The sequence below is a fragment of the Pteronotus mesoamericanus genome, unplaced genomic scaffold (genome assembly GCF_021234165.1).
Source record: "Pteronotus mesoamericanus isolate MK-2021 breed Mesoamerican mustached bat unplaced genomic scaffold, CSHL_Meso_final scaffold_651, whole genome shotgun sequence".
NCBI lineage: Eukaryota > Metazoa > Chordata > Mammalia > Chiroptera > Mormoopidae > Pteronotus > Pteronotus mesoamericanus.
In genome coordinates this window covers 34,400,001-34,423,652 of record NW_026555325.1, presented here as the reverse complement: position 1 = coordinate 34,423,652, position 23,652 = coordinate 34,400,001, and the positions used below count along the sequence as shown (strand labels likewise).

General features: G+C 36.5%; 1 protein-coding gene across 1 annotated transcript in view; it reads left to right on the top strand.

Annotated features, from left to right (window-relative positions):
• Window positions 1-23,652, top strand: part of OLA1 (Obg like ATPase 1) — a 174,161-nt gene that overhangs the window by 145,967 nt on the left and 4,542 nt on the right. The window contains exons 8-10 of the mRNA XM_054562371.1: window positions 20,553-20,693; window positions 21,382-21,478; window positions 23,506-23,628. Of these exons, the coding sequence (XP_054418346.1) occupies window positions 20,553-20,693; window positions 21,382-21,478; window positions 23,506-23,628 (361 nt within the window). The remainder of the gene's footprint in view (window positions 1-20,552; window positions 20,694-21,381; window positions 21,479-23,505; window positions 23,629-23,652) is intronic.

The window sequence follows — 23,652 nt, the reverse complement described above, 5'->3', positions numbered from 1 at the left end:
TTTTTCTTCTAAATCTGGCCCTTATTCACCCCTTCCTCTTCAGTTACACTGCTTATTGACCAAGACTAAAACTTCATCATTTCGTTTTTGAGTTAGGTAAGTCTTCTAGCTTATTATCCTTGACTCTGTAGTTTCTTTTCATCTGTGGGACTTTCTGATTTGCTTCAAACAGGTTCATTCAGCCATTTTCTCAGTGCATAGTCCTTCATTGAAACACCAGAGAGTATCTTCACAACTTGGGATAGGCAAAGATCTCTTGGATGAGAAACAAAAAGCACTAAACATAAAAGAAAAATATTGGGCTTCATTATAATAAATATCTTTTGTTCATAAAAAAACACCATTAATAAAATTAATAGACTTTTCAAGTGATTTTATTTAAAACAATACACAAATGTAGCAGGCAATGTGTCAGGGTAGTGGAGAAAAACCTTTAGACTGGGAATGGGAGCAAAGGAATAAATGTTTAATCAGTTTTGTCTCTCCCAATACAGCCAGGGAACAGGTTGTGAGAAGTTGCTCCTTATACCCAGAGCCAAGTAACAAGTGATTCCTAGACTGACTACTTGGAATAATATTGGCTTAGAAATTATAATAAAGTCAAATACGCTTTCTACTGGTTTACCTCAAATCTACTTCATATGTATTATCTGCAACCCTAAATAATTTTTTTCTCCTTCTTAGAAACTGGGAATATCATTCAGCAGTGATTTCAATGGGTAGCAAAACTTGACATTTTTCTATACAGCAGACAGGACAGTTTAAGGAAGAAAATAAAAGAAATGCCTTTAAATAAATTTTTTAGTGGTTAGTGCTTAGACCTGCCTTCTCAGGATAAATCTGATTAATAGCCAGGTTACTGATAACTACACACAATTCTAAGAAATTGTGGTCTGAGCATTGAGCCTTAAAAGAGACAAAGCAATACTTCACTTTATAAATTATAATAACTTATAGACAGGGTGTGCCAAAAGTAGGTTTATAGCTGTGCATATGGAAAATAATACAATAATTAATGAATAATAATACAAGAATAAACTGTTTCACAGACTCACAACTGTAAACCTACTTTTGCCCCACCTTGTACATATGTTGAACACTTACCTTGTGTTAGATATCATGCTCAGCATTTTATGTACACTTTCTCATTGAATCTTCATAACAGCCTTCTGAAGTAGATAGCTTCAGAAAGTTGAGAAAACTGTAACTTTAGAAAGGGTCCATGACATCACTAGAATCCTTGCTCTGTCTGACACTAGTTCTCTGTAACCATGTTCTATACTGTCTCCCTTTGCAAAGGTATTGCCTGTGGGAGTCCTTTAAGTATAGGATTTCTTTCATTAAATGAATTAACTTTTGTATTTTAAAAGCTGATTTTTTCATACAATGTCTTTTCAGTAAATAATGGACTCTGGCTTATTATTGCTTGCGAAGACAAAGTAGAAGCTATGAAACCAACTACAAATTTTGGTACATGTGATTCTACTTCCATATGTTTCCCAATTATTTTTTTTTCTTGTGTAAAAAAATATTTAATTAAGCCAATTTGCACTTTAAGACTATGCACACCAAATTTTTTAAATATTCCTATAATGGAGAATAAGTTCTTATCAGAAGCAGCTGAAAGTTTTGCAACAGATTGCATACACTGATATGGAAGAGACACTTCACTCCTCTTCTGACATGCTTCCATTTAGTACTGCTGAAAATGTGTTAAGAATAGTTGAGTGTAACTATGTGCAACTATTGAAGTTTGCTTAAGAATTTTTCTCTTTTTTAGTATTTGTTTCTTCCCTGTCCCCACGCCCCTTTTCTCCAAAGATACAGAAACAATGACTTTCGTTTTACACAATGACTATTTGCCTTTGGTTTATATCCTTCTGTGTCTGTTCCTTTATGAAAATCACATGTAACCCACATGGTAAATAGATACAGGATTTGTATAAACAAGATCATGAGGGAATGGACTCCTGTGTTAGAATATGGAAGCACCCTCCAGAGGCTGAATTAAGAACAACTTCAGGAAGAAGGAGCCGTCTGGGAAAGGAGGTCTGTGCAAATGGATTCTGACATACATACTCATATTTATCTTTCCCTTGGGGGTTTCTTACTTTTTTACTGGCCCCACAAAATTGCAGCTCTATCATGAAGAAAAGTCCCTTTCCTTTTCTGCTTTTCCTGAATTAACTTAAATCAATCCTGTATAACTGAATTAACTTGAGAAAAAAATGTTATAATTATATAACAAAAAAACACCATTAAATGCATTAGTTTCTTTTTCTAAAATTCCCAGTTTTAATGAGATCAAATCTTCCTTAATTGAAAGTGTGCACCCCTCTCCTCATTATGTCTGTGGCATATTACTTCCTGTCATAACACTTAAGCTCTTTTATAATTATGTATGTTTTTCCTTCCCTCCCAGCACCCCCTTTTTCAAAGTTGTACTTCCAAGATCTAGCACAATGCTTATTAGTACACATAGTTAATATATGTATTTTTGTAGTCATTGTGCTTGAATTTTCTTCCTTCTACTTACCTCCTTGTCCGTCTATAGAGAGTCAGTTAGGCAAAGCTTCTTGCCAGGAATATGGCCTGACTCTTAAAAAGAACTCTCATTCTTTACTACTTGCAGACAATCTAACAGTATTTTTAACTCTACAGTAACTATTGAGAATGAATGACCGCACTCACTGATAGGAGACAGCTAAGATTGGGGGCTGACGTTTGAAGGCCTCCTGCATTCTAGAAACTTTAATACTATGTTTACCTGTAAGGATAGGTATTTTTATTTGTGTTACAGATGATTAAACAAAGGTTCAGGATGCTTAAATGGTTTTCTCAGGATCTTATAGCTAGTATGCGATTAAGCTGGAATTTGAAATGATGTTTGCCTTGCTCTAAAATCTTTCTTTTAAATTATATTTTACTGATTATACTATTACAGTTGTCCCAATTATTCCCCATTTCCCCCCTACACCCAGCAACCCCCAATCCCTCTGGCAATCCCCAGCCATTGTTCACATACATGGGTCATGCATATAAGTTCTTTGGCTACTCCATTTCCTATACTGTACTTTACATCAACAAGGCTATTCTGTTATTATCTATATGTACTTCTTAATCCCCTCACCTCTTCACCCATTCTCCTTCTTCCCTCTCCCATCTGGCAATCTTCCCTTAACTATCTTCTTTTCTCTTACTTTTCGGAATCTCTCTTTATCTTTAACCTTTGGCCTTTTAATAATGATGTGTCTTGGAGAGGGCCTCTTTGCATCCGTCATAATTGGGACTCTCTGAGCTTCCTGGACGTGCATGTCTATTTCCTTCCCCAAATTAGGGAAGTTTTCTTTCATTTTTTTTCAGACAGGTGTCCAATTTCTTGCTCTTCCTCTTCTTTTGGCGTCCCTATGAGATGAATGTTGGTCCTCTTAAAGTCCCAGAGGCTGTTTATACTATCCTCATTCTTTTGGATTCTCTTTTCTTCTTGTTCTGTGTGGTTGTTTTTTTGCTTCCTTGTGTTCCAAATCATTGATTTGATCCTCGTGGCTTCATCCACTCTACTGCTGTTTCCCTGTAAATTGTTCTTTATTTCAATTACTGTATCCTTCGTTTCTGACTAGATCTGTTTTATGCTGTTGAGCTCCTCACTAAGTTCTTTGAGCATCCTGGCAGTCAGTGTTTTGAACTCTGCATCTGATAGATTTTCTTATCTCCATTTCATTTAGCTCTTCTTCTGGAGTTTTGATCTGTTCTTTCAACTGGGCCATGTTTTTTTGTCCCCTTGTTTTGGCAGCCCCCCTCCCTGTGTTTATTTCTATGTATTAGGGAGAGCTGCTTTGACTCCATGTCTTGGTAGTGTGGCCTAACGTAGTAGGTGTCTTGTAGGGTCCAGTGGCACAGCCCCCCCAATCACCCAAGCTGGGTACTGGAGGTGTGCCCTTTGTGTGGGCTGAGTACACCCTCCACTTGTAGTTGAGCCTTGATTGCTGCTGACAGGTCAATGGGAGGGATTTACCCAGGCCGGTCAGCTGCAAGGACTGGCTGTGACCACCGACCGCCAACCCCTGCCCTCTGTGAAGGATCAGCGGTGCAGGGGCAGGGTGGTTGTGCTCTGATGTGGTCTATAGCTGTCCACTGGGTGTGCTGGCCCTAGGGTATCCGGGGTGGTTCAGGCCAAGGCCAGCCCCGACTTGTGTTTTGCCTGGGGCCATCTTGCCTGAGGTATAAAGCAATCGGATATGGCTGCTACTTGTGCTGGGCTTGGAGATTCCCAGGTGAAGCCAAGCTGTGAATCTAGGCTGGTTGCAGCTAGTGCAGGTCCTGGGGTCACTTAGCAAGAGGTATCGGGGTTGGGAGCTCACTGAAGTTGGCTGTTGCTTGTTTGAGAGGACTTAGGATGTGTGACACATGAGCCGAGACCAGACGTGCATATGGAAAAGCAGCTTGGGTAGGTCTAAGTTGGCTGGGACAGAGTCTCTGGGGATCTCCAGGGTGGGGCAAACAGTGTTAGCCAGGTTGATGGAGTCCCAGATATGGCACCTGCCTGGTGGCTCTGTCGGGGGAGGGTTCAGAAAAGGGACAATGGCTTCTGCTTACCCCCATGCCAAACACTTCAGTCTCTCCGTGTATACCACTGGTGCCCTTCAAGCTGCCACCCCTGTGCTGGAGTTCAGAGAGAGCGAGTCTGTACAGGTGAGTGAGTGTGGGGGTTCCCCAAAAAGAACTGCTTAGGGCTCCAGCAGCCTCCTCCACCAAATCAATCCCCGCTGGTTTTTACAGCCAGAAGTAGGGACTTCTCTTCCTGGCAATGGAATCCTGGGCTGGGGGGCTTGGTGTGAGTCTGGTACCCCTTGCTCCTGAGATATTCATCCTGAATTTTTATCCACGTGGGTGTGATGCCAGCCTGTTCCTCATCTGCACTGCTCCTACCAGTCTGGATGGATGTGGTTTGTTCAATTCCGTAGTTGTCAGATTTCCATTCAACTCGATTTTGTAATTGTCAAACTTCCATTCAGATGAATCTCTGAAATTCCTGAATGATGGTTGCTCTATATTTTAGTTGTAGTTTTGATGTGGTCGTGTGAAGAGATGAGCCGTGTCTGCCTATGTTGTCATCTTGACCAGATGCCTCAAAATCTTTTTCTATTGATTGCTACTACTTCTGCAGGAAGGTCAGACATTATAGGATCATAATGTGCAGAAAGAATATTAGCATTTAGTTTTTTATCTTTATCTTTTCTTTTTTAAATATATTTTATTGATTATGCTATTACAGTTGTCCCATTTTTTTTCCTCCCCTTTATTCCCCCCCAACCGACACTGCCTCCCCCCCCCCCCCCCAGTATTCTCCTCCTCTTAGTTCATGTCCATGGGCTGTACATATAAGTTCTTTGGCTTCTCCATTTCCTAGACTACTCTTAACCTCCCCCCTGCCTATTTTGTACCCACTATTTATGCTGCTTATTTCCTGTACCTTTTCCCTCATTCTTCCATCTCCCCTCCCCTCTGTTTTACTGTTCATAGTTTTTGATCATCTTCTTTGTCTTAGATAAGTCCCTTTAACATTTCATATAATAAGGGCTTGGTGATTATGAACTCCTTTAACTTGACCTTCTCTGGGAAGCACTTTCTCTGCCCTTCTAGCCTAAATGATAGCTTTGCTGGGTAGAGTAATCTGCGTTGTAGGTCCTTGCCTTTCATGACTTCGAATACTTCTTCCAGCCCCTTCTTGCCTGCAAGGTTTCTTTTGAGAAATCAGCTGATAGTCTTATGGGCACTCCTTTTTAAGTAACTGACTCTTTTCCTCTTGCTGCTTTTAAGGTTCTCTCCTTACCTTTAATCTTGGGTAATGTAATTACGATGTGCCTTGGTGTGTGCTTCTTTGAGTCCAACTTCTTTGGGACTCTCTGAGCTTCCTGGATCTCCTGGAAATCTGTTTCCTTGGCCTGGATGGGGAAGTTCTCCTTCATTATTTTTTCATATAAGTTTTCAATTTCTTGCTTTTCCTCTTCTCCTTCTGGCACCCCTATGATTTGGACGTCGGAACGTTTAAAGTTGTCCCAGAGGTTCCTAAGCCTCTCCTCATTTTTTTGAATTCTTGTTTCTTCATTCTGTTCTGGTTGAATGTTTATGTCTTCCTTCTGCTCCCAATAGTTGATTTGAGCCCTGATTTCCTTCCCTTTACTGTTGGTTCCCTGTATACTTTTCTTTATTTCACTTTGCATAGCCTTCCCTTTTCCCTCCATTTTGCGACTATAGTTAACCAATTCCGTGAGCATCCTGATTACCAGTGTTTTGAACTGTGCATCTGATAGGTTGGCTAGCTGTTCATCGCTTAGTTCTGTTTTTGGAGCTTTGATCTGTCCTTTCATTTGGGCCATATTTCTTTGTCTCGGGGCACCTTGGAAATTGTTGGAAGGGGTGGAACCTGAGATATTCTCCAGGGCAGGGCAGCCCAGGTCACTGTGCTGTGATGCTGTATGTGGGGTGGGGTCTGAGAGGGAACGATGCCGCTTGCTTGGCTCTCGGCCGGCTTTCAGTCACTTCTCCTGCTGCCCACAAGCGAATTGGGCCCTCCTGGTGCTGTTTCCCAAGTGGGTGGGTTTGTGTACATTATAGGACCCTGTGGGTCTCTCCAGTGAACTCTCCCGTGAGGCTGGGAGTTTCTCCTGCCTCTCCAACCCCACAGGTTTTCACAACCAGAGGGTTTGAGGCTTTCTTTTCTCGTGCTGGAACCCTGGATTGTGTGGTCTTTCTTGCTCCCCAGTTGCTCCTCCTGGTTTATCCACACACAAATGTGGGACCACCCGGTCCTCCAGCCACCACCTTGCTACGCGTCCTCCCCACCCCGGCTGCCTGTCTCCAACTCTTGTACTGGTCTAGATGAAGGCTTCTTCTTTAACTCCTTGGTTGTCGGACTTCCATACAGTTTGATTTTCTGGCAGTTTCTGGTTATTTTTGTGTTTAAATTTGTTGTTGCCCTTATTTTGGTTGTGCAAGGAGGCGAAGTATATCTACCTATGCCTCCATCTTGGCCAAAAGTCTAGTTTTTATCTTTAAATTCTCAATTTAGCTTTGGGGTTTTTTAAATTAGATAATTAACCTACACAAAATTCTCCCTATTAAAGTACAGCAGACCCTCAAATAATGTCATTTCATTTAACGTCATTTTGTCACATTAATAAGATAGATACCAAAGGAACTTAACTCTTGTTTGTGTCAATTAGCTTCTGGAAAAATTGGTTTCATTATATATCATTTCACCACAGTTCCAAGAACCTGTCAACAACATTAAGTGAGAACTTACCATACACAGTTTCAGTGGGTTTCAGTATATTTATAATGTTGTGCCAGCATCACCACTAATTTTATAACATATTCAACACTCCATAAAGAAACCTTGTGCCCATTAATAGTCATTTCCCATTGCTTCTTCTACCTAGCCCCTGGCAACCACTAATCTACTTTCTGTCTCTTTGGATTTGTCTATTGAGGATATTTCAAACAAGTTGAATTATACAGTAAGTGTCTTTTTGTTTATGGCTTCTCTTACTTAGTATGTTTTCAAAATTTATCCATGTCATATTGAAAATATGTATATAACTTATGACTCCCTAAAGCTTAACTGCTAATCACCTATTTTTGGCCAGAAGCCTTACTGATAACATAAAGTTGATTAACACATGTTTTATATGTTGTATGTATTATATACTGTATTCTTATAGTAATGTAAGCTAGAGAAAAGAAAATGTTATTAAGAAAATTGTAAGGAAGAGAAAGTGCATTTACATTGTTTTATTAAAAAATCTGTGTATAAGTCGACCCACACACTTCAGACCTGTGTTGTTTGAGCATCATCTGTACTTCATTTCTTTTTAGGGCTGAATTACATTCCATTATATAGATACACCACTTACTATCTTTCATCTTTTTCATTATAATCATCCTAGTGGGTATGGAATGGTATCTTATTATGGTTTTGATTTACATTTCTCTAATGGTTAGTGATATTGAGCATCTTTTCATATGCTTCTTGGCCATTTGTTTATCTTCCTGGGAAAAATGTCTGTTCAAGTCCTTTACTCATTTTAAATTGGGTGTTGTTTTTTTTTTTATAATTGAGTTGTATATTGTAATTATTATTGAGGTTTTTAATATACTCTGGCTACTAGGACCTTTCAAATAGATGATTTCCAAATATTTTTTTCCCGTTCTAAGGATTATCATTTCACTTTCTTGATAGTGTCCTTGGTGCACAAAATTTTTAATTTTGATAAAGCCTAATTTACTTTCTCTTTGGCTGTTTGTGCTTAGGGTGCCATGTCTAAGAAACTTGCCCAATCCAAGGTCATGCAGATGTTTGCCTTTTTTCTTCTAAGAGCTTTTATAGTTTTAACTTTTACATTTAGGTATTTGGTCCATTTTAATTTTTGTCTGTGGCTGTCCAATTATCCAAGTACTATTTTTTGACTATCCTTTCCCCATTTAATTGTTTTGGTACCCTTGTAAAAAAATTGATTGACAATAACATAACTCAGTAACAAAAAACCCCAAATAACCCAATTTTAAAAATGGGTAAAGGACTTGAATAAGCATTTCCCCAAAGAATATTAACAAACATGTGACAAGATGTTCAACATCACTAATTATTAGAGAAATGCAAATCAAAACCAGGAGATATGAATCATTTCATACCTATTAAAATGGCCACTCTAAAAGAAAATAACAAGTGCTGGCAAAGATGTAGAGAAAGTGGAACCCTGATACAGTATTGGTAGGAATGAAAAGTGGTGTAACCACTATGAAAAACAGTATGGAGGTTTCTTTTAAAATTAAAAATAAAATTACTAGATAGTCCAGCGATCCTATTTTTAGATACATATCCAAAAGAATTTGAAAACAGGATCTTGAAAAGATACCTGTTTACCTATGTTCATTGCAGCATTGTTTGCAGTAGTCAACAATAAAACAACTCAAATGCCCATCAGTGAATGAATGGATAAATAAAATGTGATATGTACACACAATGGAATATTACTAAGTGTAAAAAAGAAGAAATATTATTCAGCCTAAAAAAGAAGATCATATGCCACAACATAGGTGAATCTTGAGAATAATATGCTAAGTGAAATAAGCCAATCAAAAAAGGCAAAAACTATATGACTCTACTTATAAGAGGTGTCTAAAGTAGTAAAACTTATAGAAGCAGAAAGGAAAATGAGGGGCTGGGGCTGTGGTGGAAAACAGGTTGATATTCAGTGGGTATAAAATTACAGGTTTGCAGAATGAAAAAGTTCTGAAGATTCACTATACAACAATGTGAATATAGCTAATGCTACGGAACTGCACACTTAAAAATAGTAAAGATGGTAAATTTTTTTTCCGCACAATTAAAATTTTTTTAAATCACTTGATTGTAGATGTATGGGGTTTATTTTTCAACTCTCAATTGTGTTCAGTTGATCTATATGTCTAGCCTTATGCCATTGTTACATAGTCCTGATTACTGCAGTCTTAAGTACTCCAGTCTTAGAAAAAGGTGGATCCTCCAATTTTGTTCTTCCTTTTCAAGATTGTTTTGGTTATTTGGGGTTTTTGATTTTTATTTGAATTTTAGGATGGGCTTGTCAATTTATACACAGAAGGCATCTGGAATTTCAATACGTTGCATTGAATCTGTCAATCAGTTTGGGGATTATTGTTATCTTAACAACATTAAGTCTTCATATCTGTGAACACTCATCTTTCCACTTAAGGTCTTAAATTTCTGTCAATGATACTTTGTATACAGGTATATTTCTTTTGTTAAATATGTTTCCATCTTAATTTAGTTTTTACTCTTTATAAGCCTTTTACTATCAAAGAGGCTCAATACTGAAGTTTTTATCATTTTTATGGTACTGTGTTTCTTTGATGCACTGCCACTGTGATGCATGTTGCGGTACTTTCCCTCCCTCCCCACCCCCACCTTTCTCCCTCTTCCCTAATGTATACTCTCTTATTCCAAGCATCTTCGCCCGCCATCTCTCAAGATATCAGAGAGTAGTCTTTTGACTTTCTTCATCTTCATAAAGCATTTGGATGTGGAAGTCCCATTTCTGATACCATCTACATTCTCTAAAAAATTGTATCTGTGATAGATCAAGATATGTCACCCTCCCTATAAGTTTATATTTTGATTATGGATTGTATTAACCTGGTGTCTTCTTTGCACAAAAGTGAAAGGAAAGATAGTTTATTCCTGGATGCCGTGGCCAAAAATATTTTAATCTTATCTATAGGATCATAACTTAGTTGGGAAGTATTCTTGCACCTAATAGAGTTTTATAGTCTCAAGCTATAAATATTGGTTTCATACTTAATGACAACTTTAATTACTGAATATTTCTATATGAAATGTTTAAGTCTATAATATAGAATTACAAGGCAATGGAAGAGATTGAAAATTAGTAGCTCTCAGCCATCAGAGTGCAAAGTGTTGTAAGGTTTGGGTGCAAGTCCCACTTGCAGAGATTATAAATCTAGGTTTTTCTTGTAGAGTCATAGATTCACTGGTGGTACAGAAATGATATTTTGAAAAACACTGTTCTAAAGTATCAAAAATGTACCAAATTTGGGGCCACTTATTATGAAAACAAATTATAATTTAGTAGCCTTGAAGGGATAAGAAGCCTGAAACTCAGGGAACACCTTAACATTTGAGGTGCTCTTTTTGGTATATTCACCACCAACCTTAATGTTCAGATTTGAATTACAAATAGTTCAAGCCACAGGTTTAATATGGGAATCAAAATAGCCCTACTATACTGTAGATTTTTGTTTGTATAACTGTACTTGAATTAGGTATATTTACTCAATGTTTTCTGTTGGTATGATTTTTCAGTTCACCATTCTAGCTAATAAACATGCATATCGCCAATGGTCAAGTTAACTATGACTTACTAATGTCTAATGGCTGCCTCTGACAGAAGAGACAGGTAGGGAGGGTCTGTGAGAGTCATATGTATGTACTTTTGAGTGTCCATTTACCTAATCTTTTTTAGGTTAACTTCCACCTTAATTCATTCCTATTTATTGTTCACACAACATTCACTGAGCATCTGCTTGTGCCAGGCACTATTATAAGTGGTGCTGAAGATACTCAAGTAAACAAAGTATTTGGAAAGTTCCTTGACCTAATAGCTCGGTTAAGTGGGTTCACCAATGCTGGGAGGAAGACAATAACATTAAGATTGTATGAGTGGGGACCCCCAGAGAACAGAATTTATTTATTAAAAATTGTGTATTTATTCTTACATGTTTAAATTTCAGTCACCTTCAAAGTACTCTGAATTGGATAAAATACCCCTGTCAAGGCATTTTTTTCCCACTGCTCAAAACAATTGTTAAACTCATCGATTTTGATGTGTTTTAGTGCTTCTGCCATTTTTTGTTTCACCTCTTCCACATCAGCAAAACATTTCTCTTTGAGGACTTTTTTCATCCAGGGAAACAAAAAAAGAAGTCACTCAGGACAAGATCAGGTGAATAGGGAGGGTGGGGCACAGAGGTCATGCTGGTTTTGGTCAAAAACTGTTGAACACTCAGCACCATGTGTGCAGGTGCTTTCGTAAATCACCCATCATGAAATGGGCAAATGCGTGGAGTCTCCAAAAAAATTCACTAAAGCCAAACGCAGTTTCTCACAACAACGCCAGCTGGTACACTGATAAAGAGGGGTTTCTAGAACACTCACCTAGCAGGGAACCCTTTATTAAAAGGAGCCTGCCCTCCAGAAGGTAATTCCGGTTTTTGTGGGGGTTCCCCCCTTGCAAGTGCTGCAAAGAAAAGTCAGTCAAGGTAAGGGAATAGAGTGACAAAAAATGGCAAGGGAGAGGCTTTTTAAAAATATATATATATATATGGTAAAAAGTAGTAGCATTTAAGCAGAAATAGGAAGTGCCTAAAGGTTTTAGCACTTGTTTTTGTTCAATTCTTGTACATGTCATAAAATGATAGAATTTGCCATCTGAAAAAAGATCATTCAGTCATTAAATTTTAGAGTTGTTAAAAGGAACAGAACTCTTTATTTTGATGAAATATGCAGGAATCCAACATACAAGAATGATGCAGCTCTGGTTGAAATGCAAGACTGGAGAGCGCAAAACCCCTGTTTCTCCCCACCTTGCTCTCTCTATCCTTTCTCCTCAAAGCATCTTGGAAGTGTTTTTGGGGAACCCAGAACAGGTTGAAAACTACTTATTAGTTTGCAGATGAGTAAATTAATTTTTTATCCTCAGGCAAGGACACTCTATCATGGGGGGGGGGGGCGTTGTTTTTTGTTTGTCCTTTTTTTTTTTTTTTTTTGTAAGAAAGAGAGGAAGGGTGGGGGAGAAAGAGAAACATTGGTTGACTGCCTCTTGTATGTTCCCTGACTGGGTATTGAACCTGCAACCTAGGCATGTGCCCTAATGAGCAATTGAACCCATGACCCTCCCATGACCCTTCAGTGTACAGAACAGCACTTTAATCAAGTAAGCCACACTTGCCAGGGCTGCAGATGAATACATTAAAACTAAGAGGCCTTAAATAACTGTCCTTAGCTAGTTATTAGTTAAAGTTCTTTCCACCTTCTTACTCATTCAGAAAATGTTTGAGCATCCACTATGTGCCAGGTGCGATGCTGGGAGAGTTCTGTGGATATGTCAGGGAACAAAGACAAGTTCCTTACCTCAAGAAGATTTTGGTTTCAGTATATAGGGGGAAGAGATAAACAAGAAAATGGGCAATTTATAGTATGGGGTGTGGTAATAACATCTATCCATATCGAAGCTCAGGGAAAGCTCTTCCGAAACTGATTCTTAAAGAATAAATTGGAGTTAAACCAGTTAAGAGGAGCTGCAGTCATATACTTAAATGAGGATTATCAGAATGCTTTCAGCTGCAAATAACAAAGACAACCTCCATACATAATAATAAGGCCCAAGGTAATTTGTCTTCTGGGTTGGTTAATTCAATGTCCTGTGATACTACCAAGAAAAGAGGTTTTTCTCATCATTCCCCACTTCCACTCTTTAGGCCACAAAATGCCTGCTACAATTTCAGGGTTAAGATCCAGACACAGAGGACAGCAGAGACTCTTTTCTCTTTTTAAGAGCCTCCAGGAACATTTGAGATTCTTTTCATAGGGTTCTCCTCCTGTCCCATTGACAAGAACAGATTCGTATGCCCATTCTTTCCAGTTGCCAGATGGAGAGAATGGAATTACTGTGATTTCCTCAAACTAATTAGGATTCACCCTAATGTTTCCTCCTGTTTATTCATTGCAAGACATTTTTTAAGGGAGCCTTTTTGCTGAGCATAGAAAATATTGCCATGCAGTGATTACATGTTACATAGATTAATTGCATGTATTATCTTTGCATTATCTTTTTTTTTTTAAAGCATATTAAGAGTTAAAGAAATCCCAGAGTCATGGTGAGCCCAAAGTGTTGGGATAAATATATTCCAGTTTTTCTAATTTGCTTTTAAGGTTGTCTGCTTGTCATAACACCTATCATTTCAATTTCCTTATAACCTTCCAGTTACCACTAGAGTCAGAAAGCTCGTTAATCTTTGAAACAGAAAGCCTGAAACTCGGTGTTTATTTGCTGCAAAATGAATGCCCCTATCTCTAGAATTTTTCTTTTATATACACATTCATACATATATTGATACATCTATTTACGTATGTATACGAATGCCATTTTATTATAGTAACTACAAAATGAATGGGGTTTTTCAGACGGTGGTTCTGTGAGGTCCTCATAGGAAACAATTTGTGGTGATACCCCTTTTACTTGTTATGAATTCAGATTTCACGAAAGCCCTCTCTGCTGGAATCACTTCTTATATTTTGAATCTAGACTCCAAAGCTAACTTAGTACAGATGTTTTTCCAGGTATTGAGTGAATGAGAGAGGGAAAATTGTGTCTTACAAAGTAAGAAACTGTTGACCACGGTTATTCTAAATTAATTATTTTTACATGTGAATCTGAAATTCCTTTGACATTACAGAAGATTCAAATTAGATATTTCCCATATACTTACTGAAATTCTAGTGACTTTTTCCTCTTCTGGTTTTTGAACCTGGAGATGTAAGCAGGAATTTTTCTATTGTTCTCACTCTTCTTTCAGTGGGATAGGAAGTTAGCATCTGCTTAGTTATCTGTTGGTCTTCAGAGTTATCTTAAACATTTTTAAGCTTTCAGTTAATTTGCTTTTATTTTCCAAGTCCTTTATTATTAGTTCATTGTTTCTGAAAGTTTAACATGTGTAAGAAATACTTAGGGGTATTATTAAAATGCAAATTATGAAGTTGCATTTCTAACAAGCACGCAAGTGATATGCCCGTACTTTGAGAAGCATAGTTGTAATTGTTATTCTATATAACTCCATGAAGTCAGACAAAAACGTTGAAACTTGAAGTTTATTACATACATCAAAGATGGGGATCTCTTTTAGCAGAGGGATTAGATTTCCAGACACTAATCAATTATACTAGAAATTACTTTTTTGATATTTCTTCTTTCTCTCTCCTGCCCCCTGGACTGACTTCCTTAATCAACCCATTCTAATAACTTTATTCAAACAAAGAATTTTTAAGAGTTGATAATTTTGGATTTTCTAGAGCCAGTTTTTGAGTTTGAATGAGCATTGTTTGTTGTATATTGTTTGTGTTATTATTTTTAGTGCAGGTTTCCAGTATTTTTTATTGACATTTTTAAGTTAAGTGGATTGATTAAATAATGTTTGTCATCTTTAAGAAGATAACCTTACCTTCCATAAGCCTTACTCTCTCTTTTTTGTGCGTGCGTGCGTGTGTGTGTGTGTGTGTGTGTTGTTTCAGAACACTGTAAATTGACATTAATTTGCAGTGAAAATATTTGAAAATTGGAAAAGAGGAATGTGATATATTTAAGTTATTTTTGGGGACACTATACAGTTTTATTTTTTAAAGAATTTTTTAAGAATTTTATTTTATTTACTTTTATAGAGAGAGGGAGAGAAACTATCCATCAGTTGCCTCTCATACAGCCCCGCATGGGGACCTGGCCCATAACCTGGGCATGTGCCCTAACGTAAATCAAATGGGCAACCTTTTGATTCACAGCTGGAGTTTGGTCTGCTGAGCCACAGCAGCCGGGGCGGGACACTGAACAGTTTTAATAGAAATAAGAGTAAACCTCATTTCTAGTAAAGAAGGAGACTAGAAATGACTTCAGTGTTTATCAGTGCCCTCTGGATTTATGGTACATCCATACCATGAACAACATGAGGGGAACTAGCTTAGTAAAGGTCAGGTCCTTATTAACATTGATTAAATGATGTCAAGTCACTGAATAAACCAGCTTTGGATCCTCCTTTGTGTAAGTTACATCTTTTCTGAATATTGACATATGGTTCTTGCCAGCAGTTATATTCAGTCAAAAGCAAGATGTCACTGCTAATTTTTTTAGGTCAAAACTATATAAGGTGTGTATAAGGACCTAATATACCATATGTAACAACTTCAAAGATTTTAAATATACTTTGATGTTGCAAAGAAGAATTTGGGAGCATTCTAATGTTCAACAAAGATATCAGACATGATAATGTAACTTGGCTTTAGTGCTGGATTTAGCCATCTTTAAAGGATTTTTAGAACAGATAATCAGAATTTGAGTAGCTAAGGGTAGTTGAATGGCTAGATGGACATGATGTGTAGAAAAGAATAAATTAAAGTTCTTATTAAAGTATATTAGAGAAAACTATTTCAGGGGCTTATTTTAAGTTACAAGAGTTTAGTTTTATGCAAAATATCAAATAGTACCATTGGGATTATTTTATTTCCCATTATAAAGGTAAGTATTGTTTTGTGAAACCTGTATCAGTTTGGGTATGTGTATGAAAATAATGTCTGTGCACCATATGTTTGAGTCAAGTGTAAAATCAATTTCTTCCTGCAGGTGATGGTCAAAAAATGTTGAAAGGTATTGTAGTAGAACACAATAAAATGAAGGATTTAACTTTTGGATGGAGGGCTTTGAGTTAAGATGGTGGACTGAGCCAGTGCAAGAAACTCCCTTCTTGTTTCTAATATATATTTTGTTTATGTATATCTTGTATATCTTATGTATAATAAGATTATGTTTATCTTGTTTGTACACACACACACACACACACACACACACACACACACACCCCCGCGCCCCCCCCCCCCCCAGAGAAGGCAACCAGAAAAGGGTGGTATGGATGATGGTGTGGTGTTTTTAGAACACACAGCAGGACTTAAAAGCAAGAAAAAGGATTCTCTAGATGCCCAAAACAAAGGACTCGGTGACAGTAGAGAATCAATAATGTGTGACCCTCGGGGAAATCTGAGCTTACGTATGGCTTAGAGGCCTTCACGTTCCTATAGGAATAGGAGTCAGGATGCAGACCCCATGCTACAGGTGCTGCTAAAACAAGGCTCACTCATAATGCCTAGAAAAAGCTATCCTTTCCATGATTAGATGCTAGAAAAACCGCCCTTCCATCCCTTGGGAACAAGGGAGGAAACTGTTAATCTCAGGAAGTTAGAGACCGGGACTTCACTCTAAGAGCTAGCGGGACTTAATTTGCATTACCGATAACCTAGTGCCGGAACACTAAGCCTTAAAATGATCCGGAGCCCAAGGCCCTCCATTGTTCTTTCCCTAGAAGAAACTACAATAAAACTATAGGTACATCTCAATAAACCAGGAGAACACAGATTCCCTTGGAATATAGCTGCTGCTCCCAAATGATCACACGCCCAAAAATAGCACAGCATATACTCAGGAACCAGCATTTGTGAGAGGTTAGCCAGTGATAAATGGTGAGGGCAGAGATCTACCGGAGAAACCAGAATTAATTAGAGCAGTCCAGTCTGAAAGGAGCTTTTAAAATAACCTGTTTAAAAGACTGAAAGGAAGTAAGAATTCATTAAACAAGAGTAAAGTGTTACCCAAAACAGAGCAGGTAGATTTGAAAGTGAATTTTTAGAATTAAAATTAATATCTGGGAAGAGAAATACAAACAATGTAAACTAATCCTAAGAAAATCAAATTACAGATTCTGGAATTTCAAGACTGGCTAAGAAAGTCAGATGATAAAACCAAAGGTAAATTTGAGACACAATCTTTTAGAAATGTAATACTAACTTAATATTAAAGATCTTATTATGCCAAAGAATCTACCAGATCACTGCCAGTGTATCTCCAACCATCACCCTTTTAGTCTTCAAACTGATTGTCCCTGCTTTGTCCCTTTGCTTCATTACCAGGGAGAAATATACAACTAATGGCAGTTCCTCTTTCTGTTGGTCACTCATAAGACTTTGGGGAAATCATTGTGGCTTCAGCTCCTTAAGAGAAGGATGGAACCCCTTGCAATAATGTGTTCATATAAATTTGTAAAATGAATACGTCCTATGAAAGTCTTTCTACAGTTGGACTCTTTATGAATGTATTGTGTTTACTGTTTCTTCTCCACTCATAATTTGATACTCGATGACAATATTATCATTAGCATTATTATTTTGATCCCTAACAATTGCATAGTTTTCTTTACATATTTGCTAGCCTTTGTATGTAGAAATTATTATTCAGTCATTTTGAAAGAATGTACTTGAAATTGTTTTTCTAGTAGGATACTGAGCTCAACTTTGATTTTTTTCATATCCCTCCTGTGCCAGTAGCACACATTTTTGAGATGACTAACTATAGTTTGGGGTATGGTTTGTAGCAATAGAATAGACATTTTTCTGCAAACGGTAACTGGTCCCAATGGGGTTCAAACTTGTGATCTTGGCCTCATTATCACACTTTTGTAACCATCAGACCTAACAGATATATTATATATATTTCAGTCAGTAATCTCAAAATTGAATCATATTTTTAAAATTACCCATGGCTTATTTCAAATATGTAATTAAAAATCACTTTGGGACATTTCTCACTTTTGTTTGATAGTAAAAGTAACAAAAGTAAAGCAGCCAGCCAAAGAACCTAACTCACTTTTCATCTTCCCTGTGTTTTCTGTGACAGTGAAAGTCACAAAAGTGAAGCTTGCAGGCAAAGAACCTAACTCACTTTACGGAGAGTGCTACGGCACCTTGTTCTTTTAGTGAGGCTATAGCAGGTCTGATGTCAGTCACTTTAGAGACCTTTAGACCTCAGTGCTCATTTATTGCTAAAATGTACCAGCTCTGCTTCTGCATTATGAAGATCATCTGTCAACACTTTGAGATATTCTCCTTTGTTATTAAGCTTGTGATGCTCTACACTGTCAGGTTTTTTGCCAATTATAGTTAAGGTACAATGGTGTATTCACCAGATCAAAGTCTCACATTGGCAGTAGAGGAATGATTTGTAAGTCTTTATTCATCTGAATTGTACAATAGAACACCTGAGGAATGCAAATAATCCCTCTGAGGCCTCTGCAAGAAAGGCTGTTAAAATGACAGGGTAGAACTATTGTTATTCTGAATTGATGTTTTAGCCAAAGTAATTATTTCATATCTTGTTGTTTTGTAACAGTGCTAGTTTTATTAGTTATGTTGACCATATTTATGAAACTAAATATATATGATATTTTTATTATTACCCTTTTACTTGGGCTTGTTTTATTTCACTTTCATTGACTCTGTATTTGGTATGTGATCTTTTTATAATTGCGTATTTGATTGTATCTGACTTGTATAATAAACTTATGTTACATTTTAATGTACAGTTTGGTACAGTTTGAATAGTGTAGGTCAATGAGGTAACTTAGAATCTCACAATTTTATTATAGGCAGAAGTATCAATTTAAATGTTCCTTTTTTTCCTTAACCTGCCCTTTGTAATTGTGGATAAGAAAATATCTGATTTGGATTTCCTACATTAAAGGACACTAAAACAAATTGGGTTGGTCTGGTTTTTTTAGGATGTGACCAAAAGGAAAAAACAATTATGAAGAGCAAGAACCACTGATAGCATATTAAATAAACTATATGTTAGCCTTGTATAACAAACATGTACAAACTTGTGAATTTTTCACTCCTTTATCCCATTCTAAAGCCTATTCAGTAGGCCATATTTATTTTTAACTTTCTAATAACTCTGATTTTCTGCCATTTTCTTTGATAGGTGAGTATTAATGAATATGTGTCTTAATTCTTATGTTTCTTTTCCCTAAAGTAACATTAACATTGATTATTTAACTCAAGCAGGGGTGTCCAACCCGTGGCCCACAGGCTGCATGCAGCCCAACACAAAATCATAAATTTACTTAAAATCTTTTTTTTGCTCATCAGTTTTCATTAGTGTTTGTGTATTTAATGTGTGACCCAAGACAAATCTTCTTCCAGTGTGGCCCAGAGACACCAGAAGGTTGGACACCCCTGAAAGGATTCTTGCTACATTTTTTTTGCCATAGTAGCTATTAAAGCCTTGGTCTAAATATGGGGGACTAGTGGAACTATGCATGGTATGCATTAATATAAATTTCTATGAAATCTATATTAAATTCTATATAAACTCTATTCCAGAAATATAAGCATACATACTATGATTATCTGAGAATAAAAATTAATAATAGTAATTACTGTTAAGATTTGTTTACTATACGCCAGGCATTACTTTTTTGGGTTCTTTACAATATAATATTTACTGTGATCTTACCCATATTTATAGATGAGGAAACTGAGGCTTAGAAAGGTTCAGTAACGTGCCCAAGAATTAAAAAGCCAGCAAAATGGTAGGGTAATATATTCACTACACTTACTTCATTTGTGTTCTAACTACTGCATTGACAGAATATCCCTTGCTTTGGAAGAAAGAAAAATCAAGGCATCTTTTTAAGTAACACTTGGTATCAATTTCCTAACTGCTTTGGCTTTTCAAAACCTTTTCAATTCAAAGGACATTGTTTCTGTATTTGTATTACTCATGATCCTACAGGAGTGAGGTTTATAAGAGCAGCATGTACATAATCAATTAGGTTTGTAAACCTGTATTTCTGGACATGTTTGTTTTGATATGCAGAAATGTCCCTCAAAACCAATACAAATGTAAACTCCCGTTAGTCTGAGAAGGAACTAAACCAGGCATATAGATGTCTGGGTGGAACAAATTATTTACTTATCAAAGACTCTTCAAAATTAGCTGGTACTTTTAGGTCTGATATTTCTGCAAACAGAGCTTTGTTGTTTTTAAATTTACTTTAAGGAAAATAATTCAAAATTGAGGTTTTCAAGGGCACAGGTGTTAATGCTGAACAAATTTATTGTAACTTAAAAGTTTTAAAATATTTGTATAATAGTTCCTGTAGATAATGTGCTAACGTAAAACTGGATTACAGTAAAATATTATGGCGTATACCTGAAGCAATTGCTGCCTGTTAATGCCTTGACCTTGGAAAGCTATACACAAAAAGATGGCATCATAAAACCGTGCAATTCTTATGAATATGTATGTGCTACTTGATAATAATGAATGTGGTACAGTCATGCATGCACTACAAGATAATGTTGTGCCCTTTTTTGTCTACAGGTTGATAAAAATTAAAGAGTGGGTGGACAGGTATGACCCAGGTGCCTTGGTCATTCCTTTTAGTGGGGCCTTGGAACTCAAGTTGCAAGAATTGAGTGCTGAGGAGAGACAGAAGTATCTGGAAGCGAACATGACACAAAGGTTAATTTAGCATTCATTTTCCCTACACTTTATTATCAACTATTTCCTTGCAGTAATTTAATTGCTTGCGCTGATAGAATAATAAATGACAGAGTAATTACCATTATAAAGAGGGAATCTTCTCCTTTCTTTACCATGAGACAGAGTGAAAAGATTTATTTTAAATTAAGTTTTTAACTGTCATCTGTCATCTCTGTACAGTGTTTTAATTATAACATAGGTATTAGTTATGTATATTTTTGAGAAGCAATGATCGCCAAAACTCTTTCGTCATGTTCAGTGGGGGAGGGGAAAGGGTGAATCAGTTGCCTGAATTTTTTCTGAGTAACTGTAATATATTGTTTAAACATTGAATTTCTATCAAGTAATTTTGCTTTCATGACCACAACCTGGAAATGATTAATATTGGAGGAAATAGCCATAGAATGGGTAGATCAAAAATTTCTTTTTTCTAGTAAACAATTCTAAATGATATATTCGGACTAATACAATTAAAACCAGTTTTAAAGGTGGGTTTTTTTAGAAATAGTTATATGCTTTCTGACCTCTTCAAGTGCATTAGAAAGATGAATGGTCATTTACTAAAATCTTTTAACATTTTCTGCTTGAAATGAATAATGTTAGCTCTGTACAAATCTCTGGCACTATCAACTTATATGTTGAGTGAATTTGTTTCATTTTATTTCAGTGCTTTGCCAAAGATCATTAAGGCTGGGTTTGCAGCACTCCAACTAGAATACTTTTTCACTGCAGGCCCAGATGAAGTGCGTGCATGGACCATCAGGGTAAGATTCATACTTATTCATCAGCTATATCCAGTTCCACACTATTGAATTCAGATTGATATCACTGACTTTGAAGTTTGTCATGGTGGCGGTTAGCTAGTCATTACAGATGAGGTTTTTGTCCAGGATAACTTTAATTATTTGTGAGCTGCTGAACAGTGAAAGTGGAGCGGCATTGATTGAGGCAGGTAACAATTGATTCTGCCTATTACATAGTCTGAATTTCTTCATCCTGTAGAATCTGTCTACCCTCCTCCTGTGGTCAGAGATAAGACGCACCAGTATTGTGCTTGCTTAATCTGTGTGACTGGGTTTGTCTGCAGTGAAATTGATGTTGCTTTTCATTTTGTATTCGCTAAGTTTGTTTGGGTTGCGGGTGGTTCTTTCCTCCTTTGCTTTGCTCGGATTACATTTTCAGCAATAAAAGCAATATGACATCATTATGCTCTTCATAGATACAAAGTTGGGCTCAAAGAGCTAAACTCAATGTGTAATAATTCATGTCTTTTGTAATTTGAGTTCATAGAAGTAGTGTTTATTTTTTTCAGTTATACATTCAATCTTTTTTAAAAATATGATTTGTATTGATGTATACTGATTAGGACCAGAAAGAATGACTAATTTATTCCCAGAGGACAATAGAAACTGAACTGTAATGGCTTGCTTTTAAATGTAAATATATTGTAATATACTACTGAAAAATATTTTGAAATATATTTGGTCCCAAATAGTGTTATCAAACATAAAAATTATGGCAGAACTTTCAGAACTACTCAGTGTCTTATTCATTCTTTTATTAAGCTTTTTAAATATATGCTACATGATTAATTTGGTGCTGCTTTGATTTCTGTTTTCACTGACTACCGCAATTTATTGTAACATTTATTTTGATTTTACGTGGATAGGAGCATGGAGACAGTTCAGCATAGTGTTCAATGCGTTGTGTGAATGTGAGATTCACTTTTCTCTTATCTCCTCTCCCTTTTGGAAAAAACTAAAATGTTTGATTGATTTCTAACCAAGGTTCTTTTATATAGCCTTACAAAATTATGTCAAAGCAAATCTGAGTTGGTAAATAAATTGCCAGGGTTTATTTTTACTATATATTTTAAAGCCTTAAAACTTCTCACCTTAAGTATGCATAGCAGGAAAGATAACGTGCTCTGGGCTTGAAAATGTGAAAGCTGGTTTATCTTAAGACTGATTGTAAGTATCCATGATTTAATATGCTGAGATATTTAGTCAGGTAAGCATCAGTGAGTAGCCATATTAACCCAATACATCTTTTATTGTAAAAACTGTGCTTTATAGTGTCAGACTTCTTATCACTTTAACATGCTTTATTAAGCAGTGTTTAGGTCACCATTATTTCTCAAATTTCTTTCCATGCTTGTGTGTGTCTGGGATGTATGTCCTTGTAATTTAACATATGGGGTAATTATAAGACATTTCTCTTCCTACATCAGCTTGAATTTTTCTACATGATGGTTAGGAGCAGGGTGTATAATATGAAATGTTCAAAAATTTTATTGGGAAAATTTCAAAATTATTTGCCAAACATAGATTGTATGATTTGTTAGAAATATCTCTAAAATGTCCCTTTATATATTGATTTTTATATGTTCTTTAGATGAGCTGAAAATTTCAAAGCTTTTTATCTTTTTAAAACCTTTGATAATTCATCTTGAAAGTTACTTTAAAATCCTTATTTTTTTTCCACTGTGAAGAATAGAAAATCGAAATGAAACCCAGGCCAAAACCAGACCACTGCATCTAAATCAATAAAACTGGATGGCTGTTAGGGAAAACAAAGCTGTGCTGCTTTAATATCTGCTGATCTGTCTGGGCTAAATCTGCTATACAGATAGCGCCCAGTGTTGAAAATGTACTAATTGTGTATCTGACATCTTAACTGATGTTAAACTAAGTTTAAGTTGACCTCAACTGCAGATCAGAAAAAAGAAACTCCACGCTTACAGTCAGTCATCTTAAATGCAATTAGTTTTTTCTGGTCTTTCTTTTCACAGAAAGGGACGAAGGCTCCTCAGGCTGCAGGAAAGATTCACACAGATTTTGAAAAAGGATTCATTATGGCTGAAGTAATGAAATATGAAGATTTTAAAGAAGAAGGTTCTGAAAATGCAGTCAAGGTAAGGAATTATTTTTTAGTTTCT